This window comes from Chiroxiphia lanceolata, chromosome 25 (assembly GCF_009829145.1).
Source record: "Chiroxiphia lanceolata isolate bChiLan1 chromosome 25, bChiLan1.pri, whole genome shotgun sequence".
NCBI lineage: Eukaryota > Metazoa > Chordata > Aves > Passeriformes > Pipridae > Chiroxiphia > Chiroxiphia lanceolata.
The window spans coordinates 5276466-5289475 of NC_045661.1; the positions used below are offsets into that span (position 1 = coordinate 5276466).

General features: G+C 50.5%; 1 protein-coding gene across 1 annotated transcript in view; it reads left to right on the forward strand.

Annotated features, from left to right (window-relative positions):
• The window catches only part of LGR6 (leucine rich repeat containing G protein-coupled receptor 6), a 135254-nt gene that overhangs the window by 102115 nt on the left and 20129 nt on the right, over positions 1–13010 (forward strand). The window contains 5 exon segments of the mRNA XM_032710880.1: positions 7715–7782; positions 9265–9336; positions 10483–10554; positions 11602–11670; positions 12601–12672. Coding sequence (XP_032566771.1) covers positions 7715–7782; positions 9265–9336; positions 10483–10554; positions 11602–11670; positions 12601–12672 — 353 coding nt within the window.

Genomic DNA, 13010 nt, shown 5'->3' on the forward strand with positions numbered 1-13010 from the left:
TATTTCTAATGGGGTGGTCCCTGTGACATGAATGAATTTCCACATTGAGGCTGGTCTTGTGCCCAGTTTCCTCCTTGCCACCTTCACCTGGAAAGCTGAGCATGGTCCTAAAGTCCATGAACTTTGCAGTCAGTCTGAATGCACTCTGCAGCCTGATGAATAGTTGCCTCATGCCTTGTGGTGCTTGACTTTGGCCTCATTAAGTAGATTGTGATAGTACTGAATTTTATCCTTCTACGTCCCTGAATATGAATGTGCCATGGATCAGGGCTGGAGGGGGTGGGGAATGCAGGAAGTTCCTCCACACAGCTAAGCTCCAAGTCACTGCTCTATCCAGTGGGAAGGGATGGAAGTGGTAGTGACCTGAAACCAATGCAACAACACATATTAGAGTAAGAGGTGTGTGTGGGGGGGGGGGAGCTGTACAGTGCCTCACAGATAGCCTGGGGAGAGCTCTAATCATGGAACTGAATTTCAGAGCTGGCCCCCAAGTTCTGGCTTCCAAACACCTCATACTCAGACCATTATTTAGCATTTCCACCTTGCCTGCTGCTAGGAGCCCTCAGCCCCCATGGCAGAGGAGAGCAGACCTCAGACAGCAAGCAGAGAGTGCAGCTGAAGAAAAGAGGGGGATAGAGGTTCCTCATGGATCTTCCTATGCCTTCTGCCAAAACAGTGGTGGAAGTGAGTCACTGAAAATGCCCCTGGATGGGATCTGTGCTTTGAGGAAAAGGAGAAAGCATTTTTTTCTCCCATCAGGACTGTTTTGTCCAATCGGAAGAGGTGGTGTGGCCCTAGGGCTGGTTGCCACATACACAGAGTGGAGAAGCCGTGGAGGGCCACTCCCTGGGGCCTCTCATATGAAGTAGGTGGGCCAGAGCAGTGGCTCTGGCAGGTCTGTGCCCTCACGTGGCTCAGGTGGGCTGGCAGTGCTGAGCAGCACCTGGTGTGGGGACTTGAAGGCTTCCCCAGCACAAAGCCACCTTGTATCCCCCAACCCTGCTCAGGGCTCAATTTGGAGGTGCTGAGACAGGGGAAAAATGCAGAAGTAAGAGCTATGGCCCTACTGTGGTTCTGTGCATGGACAGGGCAGAGTCCCCTTGAGCATGCTGAACCAAAAGCACAAGCAGAGAGACAAGACCCTGACATTGGCAGGGAGCAAAGACGTGTCCCAGCAGTGTCCAGCAATGTCCTGCCTCCCCAGCCCAGCAGGGCCAAGGTGGCTCCCAGGGCAGAGGCAGAGATAGGACATAAATGGCTGATCTCCAGGACCATCTCAAAATGCTGAAGGCCTCTGGGCTACAGCCAAACCAGCAATGATGTGCCCCAAAAGTCCCGCTGCTCTTATTACTCGGGCATCTCCAGCCCATCTCTGACAAGGATGTGATGGGGAGCCAGTTCAGAGGGGCCCTGCAGCCCTCACCCATCCCTCTACCTGAGATGACCCCACTGTTTCCTACCTCCCTGGCTTCTCCTTCCCCATCCACATCCCTGCCAGCTCCTCCACCCATCAGATGGAGATAAATCACTTGGAAAGAGCAAATCTCCATTCATTTAAAAACCTTTTAATTTATTTTTAAAAAAAAGTGCTAATAAATTAAAAACTTCTCCCAGAAGGGTTGAATTCAAACCCTCTGGCTCCAGGCATTTTATCTGCCTAACCTTGCCTCACAGGAAATGCCCTTACCACAGCACTCACCCCATTATCCGGGTAATTAGTCGAGTCTGTAAAGGCAGAGCAGGGCTGGAATCTACCAACTCCTCCAGAGAGTTGGATTCTCTTTCAGAGAGAAGATTAAAAAAAAGAAAGAAAATTAATATGAAGCACACCTCAGGCAATAAAGGCAGGAAGAAGGAAATGGGAAATATCTCCAGCACAGCTCATACAAGGGTTGTTTAACCCTTTTAGGGCCAAGCAGGCTTTGCTGTTCGCCTGGAAAATTGTCTGTCAAGTGCTACCTAACACCTCAACTCTCCATCAATATGTTTAATTTGAAACCTTTTGTGTAGTCTCCTGATGCTAACCCCAGTCTGTGCAATTCCCAGAGCAGCTGATGGGTTTGACTCCCCAAGGATTCCCTGTTTGCTGCACTGAGCTGCTCTGGTACTTCCTCAGCATCCTGATGCTCCAGCCCTTCAGTGTCAGCATGGGTCCCCAGGCACCTCATCAGATCCCAAACTGCCCTGTCAGAGGATGGAAGGGACCTCAGGAGAGGCTTTGGTATCTAGATTGAGGGGATGGAGAAAAGAAGGGGACAGGTGGTTTTTGGGAAACAGGGACCACAGCTCAGGGCCCTGGTTGCATGAGTCCCTGTGCCTGGTCCAAGAACAGAGCTGTGAAGTTCATTGTCTGCTCTGATCATTGTGTAAATGGGAAGTGACTTTTCCAACCTTAATGATTCTGTGATTCTATAAAATGTGGCACCTGATTGTGTACTTTTTGTATTCTGGACTAATCTGGCAGCTCTTCCCAGCTCAAGCTCAGCCACAGGCCATGACCTGGATGTAAGGCTTCTGGGTAAAGCTGTCTGGCCCGTGCAGGGCAGGAGGTCAGACTACATGGTCACAACAGCCCCCTTGGGCTTCCAGACTACCAATTAAATCATTCCTAGTGCTTGATTTGGCCACAGTAACCAGCAGGACTAGCAGCAGTTGTAATTACATTTACTGGCAGCTTGATGAGATGCCAGCACAGGACAGGTGGAAATGCAGGTCCTCAGGAGAGGCTGCACAAAGTGCCCCCCAGGCACCATGGTAACATCTCCAACTCCACTGGGACTGAAACAGTCAGTAAATGTCCATCATCTCCAGTTCCTAATCTCACTGCATCTTCAGGTTTATTAGCTGCAAATTGTGGTGTTTTGTGGCTTATGGAAGAATTTATAGTACTATATAATTTTCTTTTTTTTTTTTCTTTGGCTTCCTGTGGAACCACTAATAGTCCCTAACAGGCAGAAAATTGACCTGAGACTCTTTCCCCTCTTTCTCTCCTTTTGGCCCAACTGAAGATATTAATAGTTCCAGGCTGCATGTTGTCAGCTTCAAATCACCCTGGCAATTAAACCCCAAAATAACTGTGCCTTTGATGTCAATTTGCTTTTATTTCTAAATAAACAACGGGGTTGGTTAAGATCTTCCAAATATGAAGCTATAGGCTCCCTCTAGCAATAACAATAATGGAAAGCCAGCCAGTTCATTCTATCTTGGGCAAACTTGGTGACCTTTCAGAACAGACAAGGCTCCTCTTGACATCCCACTTTCGTGCTAGAGATGGTAACTTGAGCCCAACTGAGGAAAGTTATTTGTAGTCATTGCTCTTGCACATCAGTTCTGAACCTCTTGGCTGGATGACTATGCTTTCAAAAGCCCTTGATAATAGGGAGAACTCCCTTTTGCCATGCCCATTTTTTGCTGTTTGTTTGTTATGAGGCCTCCCTGTTGTTTGGCATAGCCATGGCCATGGCATTGCCATCCTTCCACCAGGTGATGCTGCCATTGTATTTGCTTTGTGTCAAAAAGGGCAGCACCCCACAGCCAGGGAACCCCATGTGTGGCACGCAGAGCCTTGGGGCAGACCCCGGAGCTGGGGCAGCTGAGAGCCCAGCAGTGCCAGGCTGGGCCAAGAGGCCTCCCTGGGCACCCCAGCCCACGTGCCACAGCAGCACAGTGGGGACAGTGCAGCATCGTCCCAAATCTGGAAGCAGTGGGAAAGAGTCGGAGTGTGGAGCTGAGAGCAACAAAGCATTGCCCAAGCACCTCAGATAAGGCAGGGAGGGAAAGGGGGCCCTTGGAGGTGTTTGCTACAGCAGGTCCATTTCCTATATCCAGCAGCCCCTGGAAAGAGTTTGTGAACAATGACAGTTCACTGATGTGCTCCGTGGAGGAAATTTTGTTGCTCTAGAGGTGGCTCGGGAGACCCACCACAGGCCACCACAGGCTGGGCCAGATTCACCATGGGAGAGCAGGCAGAGGAGCCACATCCAGATGGATAGAGCCCTGCTGGTACCTGTGGAAAGACCCAAGAACTGAATTTCACTAAAGGAGCAGAAACTTCCCCCTGTTCCCCAGGGACACCACGGTGGGGGTTGGATGCTGAGTTTGGTCATTCTTGGACCAGAGCCTGACTCAGATTCTGGGAAAGAAGGAGAAGGGAGAGGGAAGCCACTTCGTGTCCTGGTCTGGGTCTGGGCTTTGGGAAGGCTGCCCCAGTGCAGGGAAGGGATGGCACCTGAGGACCATCTCAGGCACTGGCTTCTTGAAGCCTCCTCCAAACAGCTGAACCCCATGAAATGGGCAGAGCCGGGCAGGGGCAGCGCTGGAGACAAGTCCAGGCGGTGCGAGTGGCACCACGGTCCAGGGGAGATGGCTGCAAAGCGTCTCTTGGGGAGTTGTTCCCCAGAACAGCTGGGTTTGTTTTCCAGGGGGAGGCTCACCCCCTCAAAACCGAGGAAGCCCCGGCAGGAGCGAGCACGGGCACATTGTCTCTGCTGGCAGCCGGGCTGGAGCGTCTCGGCTACACCTGGTTGCATTTCCACTTTCCAACAAGCCCCAGTGTCTGCCAGCATTCCGAGATGGGTTTTACCCAGCAGGAGCTGCTGAACACAATGAATGCTCTTTGTATCTGTCAAGTGCAGAAGGGAGGGAGGCCCAGGACGCTGCCAGGGCTGGGAACGGTGTGTGTTCGCTCAGGAAGGGCTGGTCCTGTACGTACTTGCACACACACGGAGGTACAAACAGAACCTTCATCTGCTGATGAAAGACCATGCCTGCCCGGAACAGATGCAGGCTGGAAAGGAAATGCATTTTAGAGAAAGACAGGAGCAAATATTACAGCACAGTGATTACTCCTTGTAAATATACTGGTTGCAGATCTAAGATCCCTTGTTCTGTTAGTGAATCACAGGTGAGCCAAGCCTCCTCTCTCTTGGGCAATGTCTTCCATCTGTCAGCAGCTCACAGACACATTGAGTGTTGCTGGGGAGAAACTCAGCCTCGTGCCATCACACAAAGCATCCCACAGCAGTGGTGACACAGCAGCAGTGGGCAGAGTGGTCACCTGGGGACGGGGTTCACAGCCCTCCCTTCCAAGGACTGTCCCTTGGCATCAGACAGGCTCATCCCAGCCCGTTTGTGGTGCGAGGGAGGGAAGTGCTGCAGGCAGACACCCAGCTTTGAACGACCTCTACAGATTCCTGCTCTCTGTGGAAACCTCCTGTAACTTGAGGGAGTCACTGCAGGGTGAACCTGTTAAAGGTATTACACACCTTATGTGCAGAGATTTGGGGCCGTGGGTCAACTTTGGCTTGCTAATGCCTCTGATTTCACCCAGTAGCAGTGATCTGGAGGTTAATTGGATTTGACTGACGCTTTGAAAATACCCAGTGGTGCCCTGCTTGCACTTCTCATTGCTTGTTCTCTTTGGAAGTCCACTCCTGTACCTTCCTGAGCTGCAGAGAGAGGATGTGCATTGTTAACAGTCCTGCCCTCAGGTAACTGAGGCTGTGCAATGTGAACCTTCAGCCAGGCCATGATGGAATCATGATGCCTCCACAGACACTGGCCAAGAGCATCCAAGCAGCTGATAATGAGCAACAAGCAAAGAGTGAGGCTGTGAGCAGTCGTGTTGGGCTATTTATTCTGAAACAGATCCATTTGGGATCAAGCAGAGAAGACTGAGGAAAACCACTGATCTGCTTGGACCCAGGAGAGAACCAAGAGTGTCAGAGAGAGCTCTCTGGGAGAGACAGAGCTCTCGTATCTAACAGATGTGAGCTGGTGAGAGGAGGGGACACATCACCGGCCCGTTCCACTTCTGGGTCCTGGGGGACAGGCACAGCAGCCTCATTGTGCTTGACCCCCCATCACATCACAGAGTGATGGACAGTGGGCAGAGGGCAGACAGGACACAGTGGGCAGCAGAGCTCATGGTCTCATCACGAGCCCCATGCTCCTTCCCCACTGATTGCCAGCCTACCAGTCATTAGACAATGTGAAAACCCTTTCCAGTCCTACAGGAGCAGGATTCATTTGCTCAAATCCTACTCATAGTATCAGCAGCGGATCCCTCTGTAGCTGGAGGAGGAAACTGCCCTCAGTGTCCGGGCACAATCCCTGCCAATCAGGACCCACTACAGCCCTGAGCTTCACAGGGAATCCAGCAAAAAAGAAAAAATCCACCCAAGACAGCCTCATTCCATAATTTCTTCTGTTTTGGTGCCCTATCTTGTATTCCCTAAGTATCCCCTGATAAGTATTCCCTAAGACATAAGTCATACAAGTGAGGAGTCCTGGAAGAACAAGAACCAATTTGGAGAGACTGACTCTCTGGGTTCATTTCCCATGCATAACACCTTCGGGGCAAAGTCAGGGTGGTGCCAGAGTCATTCCCAAGCAGGGGCACTGGTAGTAAGAGAATATGTGAGAGAGAAGGGGGCTGAGAGAGATCATAACATATGACCATGCCCAGGCCCAGAGGATGAGAATTACAGGGTATTGGGGAGCAGCTCATGGCTGTGTAAATGCTTGGTTATTTCTGTTCCATAAACCACAATCCAGTTACATGGTAATATACTTTGAGGTTCATTAAGTGTTATTATACAGTAATCTCCAGGAGCCAGTAATTACTCTCATGTTCCAAGGTATCCACCTCTTAAAACTCGGTGAGTGTCATGCAGGTAGGGAACAGTCAGACTTCAGTGAATTGGAAAGTGGGATGGCCAGGAACAGGGTCAGATGTTACTGTGACAGCTGGAATTGCCTTCCAAGGAAGAGCACTGGCATGCTAAGAGGAGAAGTGCTGCACATCCAAAGCCTCCATGGGCCAGCAGCAGGATTGGTGCATTCAGAGGGCTGCTGCTCTCAGGTTGCCAGCAGTGCCCATAGCTCAATAAAATCCTTTTCCTGAGGTGAAACTCATTCTTGGAGAACAACAGCCCAGAGGTTTCATTCAGACTCAGATGTCTCTTCTGGTTGCCAGGTCAGGGCAGGTAAACTCTACACTTGTCAGTACAACCAACATATTATATTTACTTATTTTTCTATATGGCAAATAAGACTTAATGCTCAACAGTGTCAGTACCTCCTGCACATCCCTTCCAGCTTTGGCTCACAGACTCCAATGTGGGGTTGACCACCCATCAGAAGACCTGTCTTCCCACAGCCCACTCTTCTACTATTCCCAGTCACAGCATGTGCCAGGGGCAGGAAGATCCAGTCGTGTCCCCAGGACAAACACTGAGGGAATAGTCTCCTGATCCCCTCTGCACCACAGGGAGGGGGGGCCCAGAGAAGCCCTTTATGGGGCTCACACAGCTGAAGTTGCTGTTGTGTTTCTTGTCCTTCAGAGAATCCCACTTTGACCTGGAAAGGCTGAAAAATTACTCAGAGCCAAAGCCCCCGGGGTGAGCTCCTGGCAGAAGGGGACAGGACACTCTGGAGATGTGAAGCAGCAGCACACCCCATGCTGGGCATAGGGGGGATGTGGGGGGAAAAGAGTCCCGACTGCAGCAGCCATGGCTTGGACTGACTTTTGCCTGACACGAGAATATTCTACTGCAGGAACGTGAGATTGCGTTTCCAGGCAGTGGCTGGATCAGCACAGTAGGAAAACCCATCTCATGCTTAACACCCAAGTTTCCGTGGCTTCACAGCACAGAATCACAAGGTAGAGTTCCCGCAGCAGCCTCAATGAATGTTTTTCCCTTCTGTCTTTCAGGGATCTAACTACAATGAGCTGCTGGAATTCCCCGGGGCTATCAGGACACTGGGCCGACTGCAGGAGCTGTGAGATTTCCTGTTATATTTCCTTTTCAAAACTATTCCCAATGGAGGGTGACCAATAAAGCATCATGCGTGCTCTGACTGAGGACAGCACTCAGTCCAAGCTTTTCTTTTCCTTCACAGCCCTCTCCACCATGCACATCAAAGCAGTTTAGCCCCTCGATTTCACAGCTCTGACACCTCGTATCACTCCCATACCTCACCTCCTCACCTGCACCTCTCCTCTCCCCATCCCCTTCACACCATGACTGTGGAGGAGAGGGGGAGATCCCTGTCAGCCTTGGAGCAGGTTCCTCCTGCAGCTCTTCACTCTCCTCTGGCATCTGAGGACTCAAATTCCATCTGTTCTCTGGCTACTTCTGATGTCCATTCCCCAGCTTGGGACCACGAACTGGAGTTATCCGTGTTATTGTGAGGGCAAAGCTTCTGCAGGCCCTGTACCACCTTCTCTGATGTGCAGACACTGTTTCAACTCCCTTAGGATAAATTTATAATAGGGAATTACAAAAGTTTATGACCTTTTTAGTGGATAGCTCTCCCTCTAACTGGTCAGCCTGGGAGACACTGAAAATGAGAAAACATCCCAAAACAAGAAGGTAGAAGCCCCAAGGTGGGGTCAAGTTGATGTGGATCCACAGCTCCTGCATCACACTGGTGCCAGGTGGGGGTGGGACAAAAGCAGCTGCTGTTATGTTTCTGGGGCTCTTGGAGTAAAAATCTGACACTACTTTTTTCTTTACTGGAAGAATTCTCACAAGATTTCCCTGTTCAGCCCAGATATCATCGTTATTCTCACCTTTAAAATGAGATAAGGTCCCTGATCCACTTTGAGAGGGCTTTTGAAATGGCCATCACTAAAGAAGAGGCAAATTTCAGTCATCAACTATTCACCTACTCAGACTCCTGTGTTATTAAACAAGCTGGGCATCACCCAGAGCCTGGTCTTAGCCCTGGACACAGACACCTGTGGCTGCCTTTGGTATACAGGAGGTCAGACTGTGGCCCCAGAGCTCTCTTCCACTGCAAAAGTTTGCTGATAGCAATGTTCTCAAGCTTAACCAAAAATCCCAGGTAGAGCTACAAATCCTTTGAAGTCACAAGGGCTGATAATTCCTGCTGCACTCTGGTTGGCAGCTGTGGAGCTGCAGTGGAGGCTATCCATAAAAATTAGCATTCCTGGGGGGTGGAAAATTTTGTACTTGGTTTGTTCCTGTTTCCTGACCTGTAAAGTCTTAAACCCTAATTCTTAGTATCCTTGGTGGGCTCTTTGGAGTCACATATGGAGCACCCAGCTATAAGCAGAGTAAATGTGGCTTTGTCCTGCAAACCACAGACCTTGTTTACCTGCTGGGATGATGCTACAGCTGGGACAGAGCCTACACCTTCTACTTTGTGTGTTTTTTTGAAGGCTCTCTGGCTTTAAAAGTGTTGAGGAAAGAAGGTTAATTTAAGTAATTAATAACAAGATATTTTTTCTCCCACCAGTGGTTTTCATAACAACAACATCAAAGCTATTCCAGAGAACGCATTTGTTGGGAATCCCCTCCTCCAAACAATGTAAGAAAATTAAATAATGTTTCCTACATCTTTATATTACCCAGAAAGGGGCATTTCCTGATGTCTTTGGTTGGGATTTCTGACAGTGGTCAGCATGACCACAATCTGACATTTGTTATCCATGGGGCAGCACAAGCTGAAATAGCTCCTTCTCAGCTACACCCCAGGTTATTGTGTGAGTTCTCCTTTCCCTGCAGCTGAACTTTGCTGCAGCAATGAAGGAACAAAATATGGGCTCTGCATGGAAACATTCTAAGCCCTGGAGGACATCTGCTGGTGTTTATTCCTTGTGTTTAGAAAAGCTGCTGGCCAGCTACAGCAGCAACTACATGTGTCAGGGAGCTGGGACACCAGATCACTGTGTGTCTGCCCAGACCTGTGGACACAAAGTTCTGCAGATACATACACCCAGTTGCCAGCTCGTTTCCCTTCTGGCCCAGACACAGGTAGTGATTTTGGGGTAATTCTTCTCTGAACCACATGGATATTGGAAATTATGGCAAGTGACAAAAGCTCTGCTTGTCCAATCTGGACTTAAATTACAGAAATAACAACACCTGGAAAGAAAGCCATGGTGACACTGGGTGAAAATACTCACTGCTCCACTCAAAACAACCAGCTTCATCCCCATCTCCCTTGGGCACACCCCTAGAGTAACAATGGGGGCACATCCATCCCGAATATTCATCTCTCCATTGGATCTGCCCATCTAAAGTCTTTCCAGTCAGTGGGGGGAAGTATTTCTTGTAGGAGGTGACTCAAAAACTTGTTGGGTACTAGGAGAGCTCACTTCTCTCCAGTGACTGTGACAAGCAGGGAAGGTGCTGCTGCGTGGGTATGTGTGGTCAGAAGAAGTGTCCTCCAGTGCAAAGTGTTTTCCAGCAGGGTCGAAGGAGGGTTTTACATCTTTCTAGCCTGCCTGGTTCAGCAGAACCCCAAAGGGCTCATTCAGAGCAGCAGGAGACCTCAACTGTACCAATGTCCAGCCAAAACAGGCTAGTGGGAGAGCCTGGGGTTATCTGGGAACAAGGCTTCCTCACAGCACCTCCTGCATAGCTTACTGCTGAGCTTCGAGGCTCTTGACCTGTAATAGCATCTTCTCTTTGTGTGCAGCAGACTCTGACTGGTTCCTCTTTCCCATTGCAGCCATTTTTATGACAATCCCATCCAGTTTGTTGGACAGTCTGCTTTCCAGTACTTGCCAAAGCTCCACACTCTGTAAGTTCACCAAGCACATCTTCAAAGCTGTAACACATCCAAGCTCCAACCTTGTTGGACTGGGCATCTTTGGGGCCTCCTGTCTTCCTGTTCTCAAGAGCCTCTGTGTCAATAAAGGACTATGAAGCTACTCTGTTGGCCAGCCCCAAAGGTGATGATCCAAGGAGTAGACACTGCAGATGTTTTCTTCTGAGGAAGAATAAATTTGAAAAGGGTATTTTGGAAGCAGAAATTAATTCCTCCTGCCCACCCCGCTGACAGGCACTGGAGCCTTCTAAGGTCTCCACAGGTGCCTCGGGACCAGCAAAGACCTCACACACAAGTACCACAACTTCTGCTGCTGTTGTATAGTTTCCCAAACAGAAGGACACAATGCATCTGCCTTCATCCACAAGATAGAGAAGTGGAGGAACACTGGGCAGCCAGCAGTGACAGAGCTTCCTTCACGTGTTTGACCTTAAGCCTGGTCCAGGGTCACCACCATGGGGTGGGCACCACCCAGACCAAAACAGTTGCTCCACGTTGGCTTTTCAGCCAACCTGTTGTGGCACAGCACTAAATACTGAGGCAGAGGCAACCTCAAAATCTCTATTTATAAACCTCACCCAGCCTCTCGCTGCAGGAACACTCACACACGCAGGCAAATAAAATAAATCATTCAAATAGCTCTGCATTCTTTAGATCCAAACGCACAGACTCGGGAGGGTTGGGTGGGATGCCCTGCTTACATTCCCCATAGTAATTGTTTGAGGGTTTTTTATTTAATTTGGGTAGAGATCGTGCCAAGAATGTCAGTGGCTGGGAGAGGCTCTGAGCTTGCCAAGTCTCCTTGCATAGAAGTGCCCAGCTCCATCTCACTGCGTCTGCACCGCGCGAGGCGTCTGCTCCTCCGGCCAGCAGGGACACTCTGGGCCTGGGCCTCCAATTGCCACATCTGGGTGTGAGGAAGCCAGATTCGCTGCCATGGCTGATGGGTCTGGCACCTTGGGCAGCTGCATTTGCCTCCAGGTCCTCTGCCCACCTCGCTTCCCCTGCGTTTCTCTGCAGGTCACTCAATGGTGCAACGGACATCAGAGAATTCCCGGACCTTAAAGGCACCACCAGCCTAGAAGTTTTGTGAGTGGCACCTCTCTCCCCTTTACCCTGCTAGCTGTGCTCTTCCTCCTTCAAGGCGGTCCAGGCTGTTTCAGTGAGGACAACTTTCACAGTGCTGTGCAGTATTCAGCTCTGCCTCTCCCTGGTCACTCACCCTTCTGCTTCGTTTCACCCCTGTGGCTCCTGAACGCAGCTTTCCTCTCCGTGAGTTGCTCTCTCAGTACTCTTGAGTGTGCTCCAATCTTTTTTTTTGTTGGTTTTTTTTTCTTCCTTCCCTCCTGCATCTGTGAAGGAACGAGCCTCTGAGGGCATGGTCTGCTGAGACCCAGTGTCTCTGCCCATACTGGGGCCAGCACTGCAGAGCAGGGCAGGAAATATCTGCCACCCAAGGTGGGGCTCCTGCAACCATTCTGGTCCCCTCCTTACCCCATCAAGCTCTGGAGAGCAGGGACTTGGAGGACACTTGGAGGCCCCTCCCTAGGGCACTGGTCCCCACGCAGTGCCCAAAATGGGAGCACCCCAGCCCAGGGTGTGACCTGGCCATGCCTTGTCTCAGGGACACAGGGACACACCATCCATCCCCTACACACAGGTTTCTGAGGCAGTCCTGGCTCCAGGCAGATCACCACTCTGGACAATGGGGAACTGGGATGGCAGAGTGTGCCACAGAGGGCACTGCCATCTGCCCTCAACACGTCCAGGGACAGCTGTTAATTCAGTATTCAGCAGCGTCCCAGAACTTCCTAGAGGCACATTCACCTTTGCCAGGTCCAGCAGCAGGGCCTGTTTCCAAAACTGCCAGCCAGTTTTTTTATCCTCTCCAGGCCTTTCATTGCCCCATTGATATTGTCTCTCCTGCCACTATTTGAGACTGGTAGCTGGGCTTGTGGGTCACAGTCTGTGTGCTGGCTCTCAGCAACACCATTTCTTCTCTCTCCTCCACCCCTCTAGGACCTTGACCCGGGCAGGCATCCATTTCCTTCCCAGAGGGATGTGCCAGCAGCTGCCCAGCCTCCGAATCCTGTGAGTAACCTGTGTCTCTGTTCTGCCTGGTCCTTAGAAAAACGCCATCAGGAACTGGTCCAGATCAGGGAGAGGACAATTTATGAAAGACCACCCTGTGGTTCTTGTTCCCATTATCTTTTCCATGCAGAAATCACCACCTTCTTAGGCGCTACCTTGAGCTCGTTCTTGTTCTTGACCTTGCTGCTTCATCCCAGCGTGATGCTCTGGTACAGGGCTGCAGTCAGGCACATCCTCCTTGCTCTGCACCAGTGAGGACTGTCTGCCCCATGCAAGGAGGGTAGGGAGGGTGCAAAGGGAGGTGGGTAAGAATGGCTACAGCATTTCAGAGCTCCCAG